Below are 18,899 nucleotides of genomic sequence, written 5' to 3'. Positions count from 1 at the left end.
AATGCCGATCTCCAGTGGGGCAAAGACAACTTAGTTGATTTCAATCCTTCTAAAACTCAGTCTTGTCTTATATCTCGCAAAAAGGATTCTTCTGCTCCTATGCTTATCTTTGGTGACACTCCGATTTCTAGGCAAAATGATATATCTGTTTTGGGGATTACACTGACTTCTAATCTGTCTTGGCATAAGCACATTACAAATATTGCTTCCTCTGCATCTAAAAAACTTGGTTTTCTCTTTCGCTCTCGGCATTACTTTTCTTCCAAACAGCTGTTCACTCCGTACAAATTGCAAATCTTCCCTACCATGGAATATTGTTTCCACATCTGGGGCAGTGCCCCCCAAAACGTCTCTTAGGCTTCTAGATTCCATTCAGAAGAGGGCAGTTAGGTTAATAAATGACTCCTCTCTAACAGAGTCTCCCCACTTGCTGTCTCATAGATGTACTGTTTCTGCTGCAGGCTTTTTCTACAGATACTATGGGCACTGTTCTTCTGAATTGGCTTCTATATTCCCGCTCTCTCTTTAAAAACAGTCTAAACACGTGCTGCCACCAGCAAACATCCATTTATTGTCCAACTTCAAACTCACAGAACCAACTTATCTTTCTCGTTTATTCATTCATCTGCCATTTTCTGGAACAATCTTTCTTCATATGCATTTCCTGAAAATTACAGTCTACAGAAGTTCAAGTCTAATGGCAACAAATATCTTCTTTCGTCTTCTGAACCTCCAACCCAAGCATAGTACTATAGGTTCTAATACCTCTTCTGTTTGGGGTTTTCATAAAAAAAAAAAAAAAAAAAAAAGATATGATGATTTATGTATGACTCTTCGTTTTATATGTACATTAATGGCATAACCGTCATCTAATTCTCTAGGTGACTGATGAACCATCGCATTTATGTTAACTGGTACATTTATGACTTGTCCAATTATCCCATATTGTCCATGTTCGTAACGTAAACGAAGAATTTGCATAAAGGGTAATCGTTGTAATATCAAATGCTCGGTTAAAACATCTAGTGGAGGCAAATGAGCAGGATATGTTGGATGTATAAATCCATTTGATGTGGCCATAGTTGGTATCCATCCATCTTTCAATGAAGTATGACATGATATGTATTACACGTCATGAAAGTATTGAAGTAATTCATATGAAGTTGTTAGAAATGGTTTCAAATCTAATTGAAACCATAAATGATCACGATCACAAACATTACAACTAAATCCAAATGGGTTTTTGTACACTAGTTTTTCAAACTCGTGCAGACACCATAGGGATGTAATCAGGAGTCTCATTATTAGTCATTTCTAATTTCGCTTTTTTTTGTGCACGATATTCCTTCATCCGTTCTGCTGGAGTTTTAGATTCCTGAAAGTACCAGGCATAGTAGAACTCTGAGGTTGAATTTCATTACGATTTGGCATAGTTTAAATTTCCTTTTCTTCCAGTCATGATATTCCTTCATTACTTCAGCTCGAGTTTTTTTGGGTGCAGTTTGGGAACTCCCAGCTATAACAAAACACTCTTGTTGAATTTCATCTGGATTCACATTTCTGTTCAACTTTCCTTTCTTAAGGCACCTATGTCACTTGCATATTAATCATTATGCTGATATAACAGTATAACATAGCATGTCACTGCTCAACTGTACTTGTATCACTGCACTTGTTGCGTACAATTGAGTTTTCTTGGACGCATGTGTTGTACTTGTTGTGTCACTGCACGCATATCAGGTTTCGTGACGATTTCTAGGTAACATAATGTTTTTATCCAAATAACACCAGTAAAAATGTTTTTAACGTCAATATAGCTACTTGATGTATCAGAATCCATTACTGGGAGTTGACCAACATTTAAAAAAATGCATAATTCTGCTGGTACATCATGAAATGACTGTTATTAAAGTATCTTCCTTTGAGCGCATAAATGAAATGATGCTTCAAAGTATTACATTGGATAATCCTATAAGATTTAAGAGGTGCCTCCGTAGCCAGGTGAGAAGGAGCAGCAGTGCGTAGCACATGCTTCTTGATTAGACCGGGGTTCGAGCCCGTGACCACCAAATACGGAGGATGCAGAAAGGTCAGGGAATGACCACCGCATCTACCGGAGCAATATGGCCTTAGTTGCTAATGCTCCTAAAAAAAAAAAAAAAAAAAAAACCTAGAAAAAATTCTCATCAAATCAGTAACAAGTACTGTATTCAATTTCAAAAATAAAACATCATTGCCACTTCATACCTTTAAACAGCTTTACAAAGCCTCCCATCCCAGCAAAAATATCTTATTCATTATAGTATATAAATGTAAAAGTTGTAAAATATTAATGCAAACTGTTAAAGAGCTCTTTTTATTAAGATTCTTCAATTTTATTTCTTACCTGCTGTGCCAAAACCCAACCTTGTCATTAGCATCTTATCTAAGGCACCTATGTCATTCTTCTTAACTAGCTTAAGAACTGCAGCTCTTGTATCCTCATTCTACAAAATGAATGAATAAAACATACACATTTATGTGTATATACCTGTGTGTCTATGTTTTTGTGTGTGTGTGTGTGTGTGTGTGTGTGTAAGATTTAAAATAAAGAATAGAAAATTAGAAAAAGTCTCAGATAAGATTAATGCCATCAAATTGTTGATTTAACATTACATCAGTCTGTAAAATATATACTACAGTTTTTTTTTTTTAACAGCATACCAAGAGAACCAAAAGGCCATATGAAATTTAATAAGAATATAGAAATATAGGTAATCACAGTAAAAGTACGCCTATTGTTCCATAAGGCCAAATACTTAAGTAACCTAAGTTAGTCTTCAGTGTTATACCCTATAATTATAACCCTAGGGGCTCACATCTGGTGAGTATGGGTTTGGCACACCCAGGGTCCTGAGCTGGATATCATCATTCTTCTCTTTATTGGTGATTTCCTTCTACTTCTCTCTCTCTCTCTCTCTCTCTCTCTCTCTCTCTCTCTCTCTCTCTCTCTCTCTCTCTCTCTCTCTCTCTCTCTCTCTCAGGGTAACTCAGAAATTCTTTTTTTTGGCTGGTGCAGCATAAGCTTTGTTTGTTTGGTTTGGATTTTATTGGCGCATTAGCAACTAAGGCTATAATGCGCCAAGACCAGGTAATATCTAAAAATTTAACATCTCAGTGACCTAATTAATTAGGCCACCATGTCCAGATCTAAAAACAAAAAACATAAATAAATAACAATAACATATAAATTTTAAATACGATTAAAAACCTTTATTGCTTTCAAAAAGCTAAAAACAGCAGATACGGCAGCACAAGCCTCAGGCTTCCTTGCACCATAAGGCTAATAATGAATTAAACATATAAAACACAATAAAATAATAAAAATGAAATACAATAAAGATAAAATGACCATAAAGCAAATTACTGATAAAAGGATACATTGAATGGTAAGTTGACAAGGGCTAGCACACCACTCAATACATCCTAACAGTAATTGGCTGGCACTATCTATTTTTGTTTGCCAGTTCGTCTAGGTCCAAATGCTCTAAAATTAAAGCCGCAATCTATATTAACTTTAGCAGCAATCTGACAGAATAATGTACCATTCAATATATCCTTTTATCAGTAATTTGCTTTATCATCATTTTATTTTTATCTTTATTGTATTTCACTATTTTATTGTATTTTATGTATTTAATTATAAGGTATAACACTGAAGACTAACTTAGGTTACTTGAGTATTTGGCCTTATGGTACAATAAGTATACTTTTACTCTGATTACCTATATTCTTTATCTTTCTATACATTAAAATAATTTTCCTCCTAGTGATATTTATTCAGCCAATGGGAGAAGCAGGTAACATGCAATACGTAACAGAAGCTTGTTTTATTGTGGTAAAACAAGCTTCTATTTAAGCTTCACACACTATGTTCATCTAACATGACCACGCGGTACCATTTTTGATTTCCATATGCAACGTATTTATTTAAATAAACTAAATGCAACAAGGAATAATATTTTAAAAGTTTAAGATTCTACATCTATATAATATTGCTGTAGATACTTCATAGACAACTCTTAAAGAAAAACTATGATTGCAGTGTGAAAGGCAACCACCAATGAAAAACCAACTAGCTATAAAACGGTGCTGTCTGTGTGGTGGTGCCCACCGAGAATAAGTGACAATAGTCTTCTCTATTAGTGAAGTGTTACTTATTTGAGGTAGTGCAATACATGGTAACTCGTTGTGAAGGATGAGCACAATATGAGATAGATGAAATGATGCCTTTCACACTATGATCATAGTTTTTCTATAAGAGTTGTCTATGGTGTATCTACACCGATATTATATAGATATAGTAACATGTTTATGTATTCATAGCTGAGCAAGAGACACACAGTGCCAAAAGCTTCTGTAAGTATTTTATTTTATCAACAGAAGCGAGCACAGCGAGCAGGGGGCAAAGCACCCTAGTTATTAAATTTCATATAGCCTTTTGGTTTTCTTGGTATACTCTTCAATAAATACTGTAGTGTATATATATATGTATAAACAAGGTGTTTCAATTAAAAGGCACTGGAATGTGTCTTGCTTATTTTTACTTTAGGCTATTTGTCATCTGCACCTTTTTTGTTGTATTTGGGTTGAAATGTTCAAATCTTTGCCTAATCAGCTGCTTTTTTCTCAACAGAAAAGTTGCTTCCTGTCATTAGCTTAGTCCAACAATATCATCAGTGTATTTCAGAAACAAACATAACCCAGTTTTATTTGAAGAAAAAACAAACACACAATGGTTGTATGGAATACTTGGTCTTCAGTATATGTGTTTAGCTGCACTAGTTATATGACTGCAGTTGTGCAGAATTTCCTCATGCTACAAGCATTGTATTCATTTTTAATTTTTTTTTGATAAAATCAGTTTACATTCATTCCTGAAGTAGAATGACACTGTTTTTCGACTAAACCAAGGCCAGGGTACAACTTTTCTACTGGGAAAAATGCATTAAGCAAAATTTTAATATAAAAAAAATGTAAAATCTAAATAATATTTAGGCTAATTTTAACATCAAATTTAAAAACCACAATTGAGATATGATTAAAAAAAAAAGGATCTAGACAAAATGTACCAACCCTAAAAATAAGCAGGTTAGACCCCAGTGCCTTTTAATTGAAACACTTTATACTACAGTGAATTATTTCAAGCTATTTTAATTCTTTTTCAATACCAATCACATGCAATTCTCAATACATTTCTGACATAAAAATCACATATTAAGTACAGTACTTCTCCGGCACAAAATACATTTGAAAGCCTAGGATCACTACTTTCAACATTTTTTTCATACTTATCCAAACATGAAAAGCTGAGAAAAGTTATACTACTTTAGTACTATATATGGTTTTGAAGCAAAAGCCAAACTTCATAGGTCCATCCCATTGAATTTCCAAGAGCTTCTCCTTTGTTTAACAACAATCATTCTACATCTGTTTACTGGTTAGTATCGGGCTCTTCTCCGAACTCAAATTTGCAGATCTGACTGAAAATAATTATGCGATTGGACTGGTAGTTGGGAAAATAAAAAAAATTTGTTTTCACTGGTATTTAATTTCTGTATGTAGCAATTTTTTCAGAAATACATAAAATGAATGACTGTTTCACAGAATAGATAAATGGAAAATTAAAAAAAGGAAAAGTTGGTTTAATTTTTCAGCTAAAACACAAATGGACAAGAGTGTTAAGAGCTAGCAGATATCCCAACTGACCTTAGGCCCAGGCTCTTTCTATATATTTTTATAAATTCATTCTTTTCTAAATAAATGAAAATTTTATGAATTTATTTTTCTAAATAAATTCATAAAATTCTGTGGTATATGGCAGTGGCGTGCAAACTTATTTCGCTCGTGACCCCCTTTATTAAATATAAAATTGAACCTCAATGTAAATCCTGAGGTAGGATGACCAGATTTTTAGAGAACAAAAATAGCATTTTATAAATTATGCAGTAGAAAATTTTATTCGAGTACTGAGAAAGGAATAAAAAAAAACTGTTTCCATTTTAATTTACACATTAAAATAATTGTTTAATATTTTAATTGAATACAGCAAAAAACAAAAAATAAATCAAATTCTTATTCATCAATTAAGATTAAAAAACAATAAAAATGAACAATTACAAAACAAAACAATTAACAAGGATGAGCCTGGATAACTGATAATATTTGGTCCATATTTGGTACAATGTTTGAAATTACTAATCTCATGTCATCTTCTGGATCAAATCTGGAATGCATTTTTTGTTTTCATAGACCTGAAAGGAAGCAATGTTTGTATTACCATTTTCGATAATTCTGGATATTCATCTCGAAGTGAAAGCCAAAATGTTTCCCAAGTAGTCTCGAAAAGAGCACGATGCTTCTTCAGATGACAGGTCGATAAGATCTTCCTTCTGCTGAATGGTAATTTCGGGACATGAATAAAGATCAAAAGCATAGGGATCACAAATCCAATGCAACTGTTTTCTGGAGTTTTCTTAAATGGTTTGGAAAAATTCTTAATTAGTACTGTTAGGTGGGTGGCAATGATATTCCTAAATTGTAAAATGTCTATATTATTGCTCTTAACAAAATCAGAAAACATGGGAACATTTCAGTATTCATCATCAGCCATTTTCAATCCACTGCAGGATGAAGGCCTCTCCAGCAACTTTCCAGTTCCTTCTGTTTTGTGCAATGGCCATCCATTTACTACCCACAAACTCACGAATTTCATCTGTCCAACTCCGTTGTTGTCATCCAGGTTTTCTCTTAGCTCCTCTTGGGTACCATTCTGTTATCTTCTTAGTCCATCTGTCATCATGTCTTCGAGCTACGTGTCCTGCCCAAGACCATTTTAGTTCTTCAGTTTTGATAAGAATGTCCTTTACTCGAGTTTGCTGCCTAATCCATGTGTTTCTCTTCTTATCCAACAGTCTGAATCCCAATATAATTCGTTCCATTCTTTGCAGCGTAGTTCTCAGCTTCTCTTCCATTCTTTTGGTGAGTGCCCAAGTTTCACTTCTAAGTCATGGTGGGGAGTATACATTGGTACATTATTTTACGTTTCAGACAAACTAGGATATTGCACTTCAGTATGTGACTATATTTCCTGAATGCTATCCATTCAAAATTTATTCTTCTCTTCACTTCCAGCCATTTATCATTATTACAGCTAATAACTTGTCCCAGATAAGTATATGGCTCCACCTTTTCAATTACTGCTCCTTCAATCATTATATCCCTTTCTGTGGCATACTTGTTCAATCATTACTTTTGTTTTAGCCATATTCATCTTTAGTCCAAAATCCTTACTGACTCTGCATAACTGAATAAGATTTTCCTCTAATTATTTGAGATCATGGCTTATGACCACAACATCATCTGCAAATCGTAAATGGCTTAGGTACTCTCCATTCACATTGACTCCTTTCTGTGACCAGTCTAATTTTCTGAAAGTTTCCTTAAGGGCAGCAGTAAACAACTTCGGAGATATTGTGTCTCCTTCAGCATTAGCATAGGATGCAAGAAAGCAAGATTATGCAGGGTCAGCCAAAAAAAAAAAAAAAAAACCAGCTCCCATTTCACCCCTCCGTTCGTTCCAAATACCTGTCCAACTGAGCATTAAATTTATTTAGGCTATCAACTTCCACAACAAGGGATGGAAGTCTGTTCCACCAACCAACTATACGCTGGCTAAAGGCAAATTTCCGCATATCTATCCTACATCTCTCTTTCCTCAATCTGAATTTATGCCCTCAGGTGATTATTTTGAGCAAGAGGAAGAATTCCATCGGCATTGAGCATGCTCAAACCATTCAAGGCTTTATACACCTCTATCAGATCACCTCGCCGGTGTCTAGTCTCCAGACACTGTAATTTGAAAAACTTAAGCCTTTCTTCGTAAGAGCAACTCTTTGTTCCATTCACTAATATTGTTGCCCTTCTCTGTATTCGTTCTAGCAGCTCTACATCCTTCTTGAAATGAGGCCTCCAGACCTGTATACAGTACTCAAGGAGTGGCCTGACCATTGCCTTATACAAGGGAATAATCACCTCCTTATCCCTGCTAGAAAAATTCCTGTATATCATTGACAATACACCATGAGCTACTCTTACAGCCCATCTGCACTGCTCAGAGAACTTCATATCTGCCTGCACAATTACCCCCAGATACTTTCCATTCTCTACCACTGTCAGTGTAGTACCACAGAGTTGATACGTTGCTCTGGGGTTGCTGTTTCCCATATGTAGTACTTTACATTTGTCAATGTTAAACTTCATTTGCCACCTCTCAGCCATCTGCTCAACCTTTCCAGATCTTGTTGCAGCAGCACAGCGTCAGTAATGTCCTTAACAACCCTGCCAACCTTTGTATCGTCTTGCAAACTTAGACATTAAGCTTGATATACCATCATCAATATCATTTATAAATACAGAAAACAATAATGGACCCAACACTGAACCCTGAGGGACTCCACTAATAACATTAGTCCACAATGAGCAGAGTCCATTGATTATCACTCTCTGTCTTTTCCACAACCATCCCTTTATCCATAGCAGCAATTGGCCTCCAATGCCACACTGCTCCAATTTGTGCAGCAGTCTTCCACGTGCAGGTATTGCCTCCATAGCCGAGTGGTCAGGAGCGGGAGTGCAGTAGCACATGCTCTTTGAGTTAGACCGGGGTTCAAGCCCCTGACTGCTGAATACGGTCGATCTGCCAACCCGCACTGGACCAGCGTGGTAGATTATGGTCCATTTTCCTCAGCATGAATTGTTGAGGAGGCTTTATATAAATAGGCATGTCATTTCTTAGGTTTGTACTACCATATGTATTTGTAAGAGATACTTTATAATCTGTAGAGGTTTCTTAACAGGATTGATTGTAAATGGAAGGTGTTTGTGTATATGTAAATAAAAAAAAAATAATAATACTCTATGTATATGGAAACTTTTTTGGTATCTGATTATTAGAGTACTATAATTTGCTTGCTCCTATTAATTCAGCTGGATCTCTACTGGTTATGATGTACTAAGCATTCTTATGCTTTGATCATTAGCATAAATAAAAGCAAATGATGAAAGAAAGCAAGCTTAGCATTGGCATTATAGCATTAGCAGAGGCATACAATGCAAAAAGCAAGTTTATGGAGCATCGGCCACAAAAAAAAAAAAAACTTTCTCATTTCACCCATCTATTAACTCCAAATGCCTGTCCAGCTCAGCCTTAAATTTAATTAGGCTATCCACAACAAAAAATGGAAGTCTGTTCCATCAATCAACTACCTGCTGGCTAAAGGCAAATTTCAACATACATCAATTCACAACTGTCTTTTCTCAATTTGAATCTATGCCCCCTCATGTTCTTAATCTGAGCAAGAGGAAGAATCCTATCAGCATTCAGTTTGCTCATCCCATTCAAGATCGTATACACCTCAATCAGATCAACTCGCAGGTGCCTACTCTCCAGGCACTGCAATTTTCAGAACTTAAGCCTTTCTTGGTAAGCGCACCCCCTTTGTTCCCCTCACTAAACATTGTTGCCCTACTTTGTACTCATTCTAGCAACTCTACATCCTTCCTAAAATGAGGGCTCCAGACTTCTACACAGAATTCAAGGTGTGGCCTTACCACTGCCTTGTACAAGGGGATAATCACCTCCTTATCCCTGCTAGAAAAATTCCTGTATATCATTGACAAGACACCATGAGCTACTCTTGCAGACTATCTGCACTGCTCAGAAAACTTCCGAGACTTCCCCTTAACAAACCCATGCTGTGCTTGAACTATTACTACTGTCTTGTCTAGGTGATCCTGTATTACACAGACAAGAGTGCATGAATGTGATTTAGATCATCTGAAATAAAACAAAATAAAACACTGATATTGTTGCTATGTACAAAAGAATGTGACCTCAAAATGATGGACAAGCCTCTGCTTAAATTCTTCCTCTGCTCTTCTTCCCTAACCAAGAGCCAATAGATTCATACATATCTGCTTTGCGTAAAATATTAGTCATTTGCACACACAAAACAACAATTGGCTCAGCACCAAACCCTGGGGGACTCCGCTAATAACATTAGTCCATGTAGAGCAGTGTCCATTTATTACCACTCTCTGCCATCTCCACTCAACCATCTCTTTATCTATTGCAGTAACTTGCCATTAATGCCATACTGCTCCAATCTGTATAGTAGTCTTCCACGTGAAACAGTATCAAAAGCTTTCCTGAAATCCAAGTATATGATATCAAAATTATTTTTTGTTTCCTTTGTGACCACATCGTAGTATTCAATCAAATTGGTCAGACAAGACTTCCCCTTAACAAACCCATGCTGTGTCTGAACTATTACTGCTGTCTTGTCTAGGTGATCCTGTATTACATAGACAATAGTGCATGAAAGTGATTTATATCATCTGAAATCAAACAAAATAAAACACTGATATTGTTGCTATGTTCAAAAGAATGTGACCTCAAAATGAAGGGTAAGCCTCTGCTTAAATTCTCCCTTTGCTCTTCTTCCCTAACCAAGAGCCAATAGATTCATACGTATCTGCTTTGTGTAAAATATTAGTCATTTGCTGTAACTTGTTCAGTAACAGTATTATTTAGTTTCACAGGTGACTTCATTTTCGAATATGCAAATATGTACAGGCAACCCCCGCATAAAACATGGTACTTCTGCAAAATGGTTTTGCTCTAACAAGATTGATAAATTGCATCAATCCTTGCACAGAACAGTACTTATATAACACAGTTTCGGTCTAACACGATTAGAGAATTGCAGCAAACCTCGCATAACACTGTATTTTTGAGCTTTTGTGTGGGGAAAATGCTGCTATTACGGATTAATTTCAACATTTCTATTCTTTTTTTTGTGAATCTCTGCTTTTGGCTCTGCTTTATGCAAAAATAATTATTGGGAAATCCCCATGTTAGGTTCTGTGCTACCGAACTCGAGGAAGAAAATCTAGATTTCAAAGTTTTATTATTATTGGATAATGCACCAGGCCATCCAAAAGTTTAAGTCATCCAAACATTGAAGTAATACCACCACCTAATACAATTTCTTTAATTTACCTTTAAAACTCATTACTCAAAAATCATGGAGATGGGGGGGGGAACCCCCAGTGCCATCAGATAACTAATATACAACAGAAAATCGTTACAATCGATTTTGGAAAAAATTGATCCTGAATCTATTGAAGTAATAGAGGCATGGAAACATTTTTCAATTGTGCACTGTATCGGAATAACATCTTTATCATTTAAAGAGGTAAAACCAACCATCAATTGACTGTGTATTGTTAAAATGTATGGCCAGATCAGTTCATTCAGGAAATATGGTCAAACTGGCAGAAAATGGAATCGGTGCAATAGTAGAACTTGCTAAGTTGGTAGGAGGGGAAGGTTTTGATGATATGACTACTGAAGATGTTCAAGAATTACTGGTAGAAAACAGGCCAGCAAAAGCAGATTTCGTAAAAATGGAAGTAAACCAAATCAATTCAGAGGATGATAGGCACAGATGAAAATTCTGGTTCCAAATTTTATACTAAAAAGCATACGAGAAGGCATAAATTTAGCTGAGGAATTATAATCTTATTTTTTGAATGTAGATCCTTCGACTAAAAGGGGCAGAAATGCTTAGCACCATACTATAAAATTGTTAAAGGTCTATCAAGCAAAAGCAAACAAACTCAAGATTACTGATTTTTTTAGCGAGCAGAAGAAACACAAAATCTAGGCTGCAGAAGTAAATTTAGGTGAAGATATTCTGCAAAAGAGAAAATGTTCTTGTTTGATTGTGCTTAGCAGTGATGAAGAGGAAGAAAATTAAATGAACGTATATTATCTGGCATATATTTATCGCAGTTTGTAAGACGTTTGTTCAGTTATTACTATTTTTAATAAAAATTAAGTTTCAGATAGTTATAAAAAAAAATGGTGTATTTTTGTTAGCTTTTGGAACATAACTCTCTTTTGTATTGGTTCCTAGTTCCATATAACATGGTTCTACACTGCACGAGATTTTATAGGAACCTACCTACAGTGTTATACAAGGATTATCTGTACCTCACATGCTGTTACACCAGAGGATATTCATCTAAAACAAGACTGTTATATGATGAAATCTTCCTAATGCTATTAGTGACAACAAACCTTACACATTGATTGTATTGGGGGGGGGTCAGGATATAAAATACGTTGACTGTATTTTGGGGTGGGGGGATCAGGATATATTGTCTCCACAGGATTCCAAGACAGTCTGTAGCTCAAAATGGGTTGAGATATACTTTCACTGGTTTTAACATCAAACATGAACACATCATATAACAGCAAATAAACTGCAAAAATTGCCTGAAATTTTTTTACATTTTATTTTTTAAACTACTAAAATCACAGTGCAGGAGTTCAAATAAAACGGGATTAACACTGCAAAAACGTTTTTTCCAACTGACTGAAAAACATTTTTTGTAATTTCAGATATTGTGTATGAAGCAGTACTTAAAAAAAAAAAAAAAAAATCATTGAACCGATTCTGTAACTGCTAGTTACGCAGCTGTGCAATGTAAACCCCCCTTCAGGTGGTGAGTCGCAAGAAGTGCATATATGGCTCAAGAAAATAAAATAGAATTATTTCGTAATTTTTTTGTGTTTTGTGTGAAATTAGGTTTTTTTTTTTTTTAATATGTATAATTATTTTTTGCCTCACCTCCCGTTCCGATTTGCCGTGGCACTATTGCCAATCATATTGGCAAAAATAATCAGGAGGAATGGGGGGAGGGGAAATGTTTTACTTTATCGGAACTTTTGAATATGAAAATATGTACAGGCAACGCCCACATTTATTTTATTTTGAGGGGAAGATACTACATTTATATATTCAAGTGGCCAAGGTCATAACATCAAGGTGGCTCTAACAAACTGTCAATCAGTAATTCATCTCAGTTCTAAAAATACACAAAATTTACCTTATCCCACTGCAACCATTGTTTCACTTTTCCATCAAGGATGGAATTTCCAGTATTCAATTCTATGCCTCCTGCCATATTTTTGATTAAAATTGAAAAATTAGGAAAAAAATTAAAAAAAAAAAAAAAGTTAGTACAAATCAAGCTTATTCAGATAAAACCAGACCGGTAGATACGCTCACACTCTCTCAAACAATACTATCACCATGTCATTTAAACAGTGACATCTGGAGGAACAAAAAGAGATCCATTTGTGGGGGGGGGGATTAAATCAAATAAAAAAATTAATCAGAAGAAAATAATAATATAAAAAATTTATATAAAATTAAAACGACGCTCCAGGTACAAAGGGTAATTCAGTAGGGATCGAATAAACAGCTGGATCAATACTCCCCCCCCCTCCCCAACAGATTAGCAAGTTTTTTTTTTAATCTGTGGGCTCAATCAGGATGAACAAACTTTGGAAATAGCTTGTAGGCTTCTTCAGTTGATTTGTAGTTAGTTAATCGCAGGTAGAAGAAAGAATTTCTTCTATCTGAGATTAGCTAACTACAAATTTATTTCATAAATATCAGATAGTTAATCTCAGGTAGAAGAATCTGTGTTCAGGCAGAAGAAACAGTTTCTTCTACCTGAGATTAGCTACCTGATATTTATGAAATTTATTTCAGAGTTTCGTACATTTATGAAATAAAATTTACGAGTTTCACAGTCCGTGCAACATTCAATTAGATTTATGAACACACGTTACTCTAGACATACATTACACACACCGCAATATGGTCTGGCATCAGATCCCAAATACTAATGCAGTACAGGAGACAAAGTAACAATAACAATATGGTCACAATATGGACATTCTTCAACCTGAGATTAGCTAACTACAAATCAACTGAAGAAGCCTACAAGCTATTTCCAAAGTGATGTAGGGTTTCAGATGCCTCAGCGACTTGGACCATATTGTGGAGTATATATTATATCTGTAAATTGCATGTGTTCTATTGTTGATTTCCTTATTTTCTAGACCAGGGATACTCAAACTACAGCCCGCTGGCCGAATCTGGCTCGCGAAAGAATTTTATCCGGCCCTGGGATATTTCAGTTAGATCGTAAAAATTAATGTTTATATTAAATCACAATAAAATTTATGAAAAACACTTTTACAGATTATTTTAACTTTTAACATTCGTGTGGACGGCTCTGTGTCGTCAGCTTAGTCTTGTTAGATATTAAATCTGTTATTTCAACTCAAGGCTATTCTTTAAAACATCGTTCAATTGATCCGTTAATCTTGACTCTGTCATTAAATAGCAATAGCCGCTAGAGACAGTAATTAGGGATTTCCTAATCCCTTGACAGCCTGCACACCAAACCTGATATTCAGAGTAGGGGAGCAAAGGACACCCCAGGCTCGCACTACTCAAGAATCTCGGATCCAGGATAAAACCTGGCGCCAGCAGCATGGTCTGATGATTGGTATCGGTAAGATCATACATCAGGGTTCACCCCTGGCTTCTACTATACAAGAAGCCCAGATCCTGGATAAAAATATGACACTGTCCCATTGGTTAACGGGGTTAATCCCTCTGCTATAAATTAACTGCCGGCAGCCTGTACGCGCATAAAGCTTCTGGTAGTAAGAAGAGGCTGTTGGCAGGTATGAATTTAATCTCTTTGTATTACATTAGATGTCCTGTTTTCTATTGTAACAGCAATTCAAAACTGAATACTACAGAATCGTAATTTGTAAATTATAATATTGGTAATTGTAACTGTAATATCCTAAAATATTCAAATTTCTAGCCCTTTCTGTTTTCAGCACAGCATGGTCTGATGATCGGTGTCGGTAAAATACCCGAAACGTTATCTTATTAAACTATATTTTAATTAATAATATAGTTTTATATTATAATATAAAACTATAAGTTATACAGGGTGATTCACTACCAGTGCGACAAACTTGCAGGAGCTGTAAGGGGCACAAAGACGAATCGGAATCACATTACATTGCAATTTGGGGGTGGTTGTGCAGGCAGATATGAAGTTCTCTGAGCAGTGCAGACGGGCTGCAAGAGTAGCTCATGGAGTATTGTCAATGATATACAGGAATTTTTCCAGCAGGGATAAGGAGGTGATTATTCCATTGTATAAGGCAATGGTCAGGCCACACCTAGAGTACTGTATACAGGTCTGGAGGCCTCATTTCAAGAAGGATGTAGAGCTGCTGGAACGAGTACAGAGAAGGGCAACAAGATTAGTGAATGGAACAAAGGGGTGCTCTTACGAAGAAAGGCTTAAGTTTTGCAAATTACAGTGTCTGGAGACTAGGCACCAGCGAGGTGATCTGATAGAGGTGTATAAAGCCTTGAATGGTTTAAGCATGCTCAATGCTGATGGGATTCTTCCTCTAGCTCAGAAAAATCACCTGAGAGGGCATAAATTCAAATTGAGGAAAGACAGATGTAGGATAGACGCGAGGAAATTTGCCTTTAGCCAGCGGGTGGTTGGTTGGTGGAACAGACTTCCATCCCTTGTGGTGGAGGTTGATAGCCTAAATAAGTTTAAGGCTCAGCTGGACAGGTATTTGGAACGAACAGAGGGGTGAGATGGAAGTGGGGTTTTTTTTTTTTTTTTTGGCTGATGCTGCATAAGCTTGCTTTCTTGCATCAAATGCCCCTACTAATGCTAATGCTAAAGGTCCGAAATGCCTTCGTCATGCGGTAGAGGACATTGAACGGGAGGTCGCGTGAACAACGATCCCGCTGGAAGTCAGCATTTGCGAACCGGTTCCAGAAGCAGTAGGATGGACGAGTATTCAAACGTTGAACTGGCGGACATGCACCTCGCGTATGGAGCTGCGGACTGTAACGGGCGCGCCGCTCTGCGCTTGTACCAGAAACGTTTCCAGCACAGGCGTGCCCCTCATCATACGATTTTCGCACGTGTGCACAGAAGATTACGTGAGACTGGTTGTTTCACGAGAGGTACCATGAATCGAGAGCGAACGACGAGGACGTCAGACAATCAGGAAAATGTCCTATGTCTTGCAGAAGGCAATCCGAGTACGAGTATTAGCATTAGCATTAGCATTAGTAGAGGCATACGATGCAAGAAAGCAAGCTTATTCAGCATCAGCCAAAAAAAAAAAAAAAAAAACCCACTCCCATTTCACCCCTCCGTTCGTTCGAAATACCTGTCCAGTTGAGCTTTAAATTTGTTTAGGCTATCAACTTCAACAACAAGTGATGGAAGTCGGTTCCACCAACCAACCACCCGCTGGCCAAAGGCAAATTTCCGCACATCTATCCGACATCCGTCCTTCCTCAATTTGAATTTATGCCCTCTGAGGTGATTATTCTGAGAAAGATGAAGAATCCCATTGGCATTGAGCATGCTCAAACCATTCAAGGCCTTATACACCTCTATCAGATCACCTCGCCGGTGCCTAGTCTCCAGACTCTGTAATTTGCAAAACTTAAGCCTTTCTTCGTAAGAGCAACCCTTTGTTCCATTTACTAATCTTGTTGCCCTTCTCTGTACCCGTTCCAGCAGCTCTACATCCTTCTTGAAATGAGGCCTCCAGACCTGTATACAGTACTCAAGATGTGGCCTAACCATTGCCTTATACAAGGGAATAATCACCTCCTTATCCCTGCTAGAAAAATTCCTGTATATCATTGACAAGACACCATGAGCTACTCTTGCAGCTCGTCTGCACTGCTCAGAGAACTTCATATCTCCCTGCACAATTACCCCCAGGTCCTTTTCATTCTCCACCACTGTCAGTGCAGTACCGCAGAGTTGATACGTTGCTCTGGGGTTACTGTTTCCCATATGTAGTACTTTACATTTGTCAATGTTAAACTTCATTTGCCACCTCTCAGCCCATCTGTTCAACCTTTCCAGATCCTGTTGCAGCAGCATAGCGTCAGTAGTGTCCTTAACGACCCTGCCAACCTTTGTATCATCTGCAAACTTGGACATTAAACTTGATATCCCATCATCAATATCATTCATAAACACCGAAAACAACAACGGACCCAACACTGAACCTTGAGGAACTCCACTAATAACATTAGTCCACGTTGAGCAGTGTCCATTGATTACCACTCTCTGTCTTCTGCCACTCAACCATCCCCTTATCCATAGTAGCAATTTGCCTCCAATGCCACACTGCTCCAATTTGTGCAGCAGTCTTCCATGTGCAACAGTATCAAAAGCCTTTCTAAGATCCAAATATATAATATCAAAGTTATTCCCTGCATCCAGTTCTTTTGTGACTACATCATAGTATCCAATCAAATTGGTCAGGCAAGACCTGCCCTTAACAAAACCATGCTGCGTCTGAGCTATAACTGAATTCTTGTCTAGATGATCCTGCAGTGCTTCTTTAACCAGTGCCTCCATTAATTTACCTGGAACAGAAGTTAAACTAACAGGTCTATAATTACTTGTGTCAGCCTTTGATCCTCCTTTGTGAATTGGGGTTACATTTGCACATCTCCAGTCTATGGGTACCTCCCCTGAGTCCAAAGAAGCTCTCATAATTATGGCTAGGGGTTTGCATACTTCCTTTGCTGCCTCCTTTAATATAACTGGATAGATCCCATCCACCCCAGGTGCCTTTTTTATGTTTATCCTCAACAATCTCTCCTCCACTTTCCTCTCAGTTATTACAAAATCATCCAGCTCACTGCCAATGTTTACTTTACCTACATCATTCTCCTTCCTGAATAACTCCTCATGCGTGAATGTAGATGCAAAATACTCGTTTAGATTGTTAGCCACCTGAGCAGGATCCTCAACTGTTGAACCATCAATATCCAGTGGACCAATCTGATTCATCCCTTTCCTTCTCGAGTTCAAGTATGTAAAGAACTCTTTTCTGTTTTTCTTTGCATCCTTTGCCAAGGATTTTTCGTAGTCTGCCTTTGCCTGCCTAATCTCCTTTGTGACTTGGTTACAGACCAACTTATATCTATCATAGGCTTCCATGTCACCCATTAATTTATATGTATCCCATGCATTTTTCTTCTCTGCCACATGTCTCATTAGTTCATCTGACAACCATTTAGGCCTAAACCTTGAACAATATTTCTTAGTTGGTATGTAAAGCCTGGTAGCCTCCAAGATTAGTTCCTTGAATGCTTCCCATTTAGAGTTTGCTGTTGGTAACATCATCAGTTGGTCCCACTGTACAGAATTTAAATACTGTCTCAGACCATCATAGTCGCCTTTACGAAAACAAAAACCCTTCCCTTTACCTCTGATGGTAGTTACCTCCTTGAGTAAATCCCACTTCAACACACTGTGATCACTGCCACCTAGTGGTTCATTTATCTGCAGGTTCTTAATGCACGAAGAGTCACTACTGATAATCAGATCAAGAGTATTGCTCCCTCTTGTTGCCTCACGAACATGCTGATGTAGAAAACAATCATCCAATAAATCCACAAAAGCCTTGCTAGTGTGCGAGTGACCAACCCACAAATTCCAGTCAATATCTGGGAAATTAAAATCCCCCATTATAAGACTCTCTGATTTACTGGCCCACTCTATTTCCCTGTACAATATCTTATTATACTCATCAGAGTCATTAGGCCTATAGCACACTCCTACTCTCAATTTTGATTTCCCTATGCTTATGTCACACCAAACTGATTCGGCACTGCCCTGTCCATCGATGTCAACTGGCTTCACTTCCTTGGACTTTATGTGTTTCTTAATTAATAGCATAACCCCTCCTCCCCTCCTGTCCTGTCTATCCTTTCTATACACATTGTATTCCCCAAATTCCAGTTCCGCATTACTTATATCTGTGTGACACCACGTCTCTGATATCCCAACAATATCTGCCTTTGATGTTTTGAGCAATACCTCAAATTCATCAAATTTATTTACCA

At 37.1% G+C, this 18,899-nt stretch overlaps 1 protein-coding gene across 1 annotated transcript in view; it reads right to left on the bottom strand.

Moving 5' to 3' along the window:
- Pgm2a (phosphoglucomutase 2) overlaps positions 1 to 13,194 on the bottom strand; it is a 184,905-nt gene extending 171,711 nt beyond the window's left edge. The window contains exons 1-2 of the mRNA XM_090390365.1: positions 12,997 to 13,194; positions 2,387 to 2,486 (exon numbers count right to left, since the gene is read on the bottom strand). Coding sequence (XP_090246491.1) covers positions 2,387 to 2,486; positions 12,997 to 13,074 — 178 coding nt within the window. The 5' untranslated portion in view covers positions 13,075 to 13,194. The remainder of the gene's footprint in view (positions 1 to 2,386; positions 2,487 to 12,996) is intronic.
- Positions 13,195 to 18,899: the final 5,705 nt, after the last annotated feature.

Source organism: Mastigoproctus giganteus, chromosome 2 (assembly GCF_048544385.1).
Source record: "Mastigoproctus giganteus isolate SK-2022 chromosome 2, ASM4854438v1, whole genome shotgun sequence".
Classification (NCBI taxonomy): domain Eukaryota; kingdom Metazoa; phylum Arthropoda; class Arachnida; order Uropygi; family Thelyphonidae; genus Mastigoproctus; species Mastigoproctus giganteus.
Note: the sequence above shows the minus strand (reverse complement) of the source record. Positions and strands in the feature narration are given on the sequence as shown.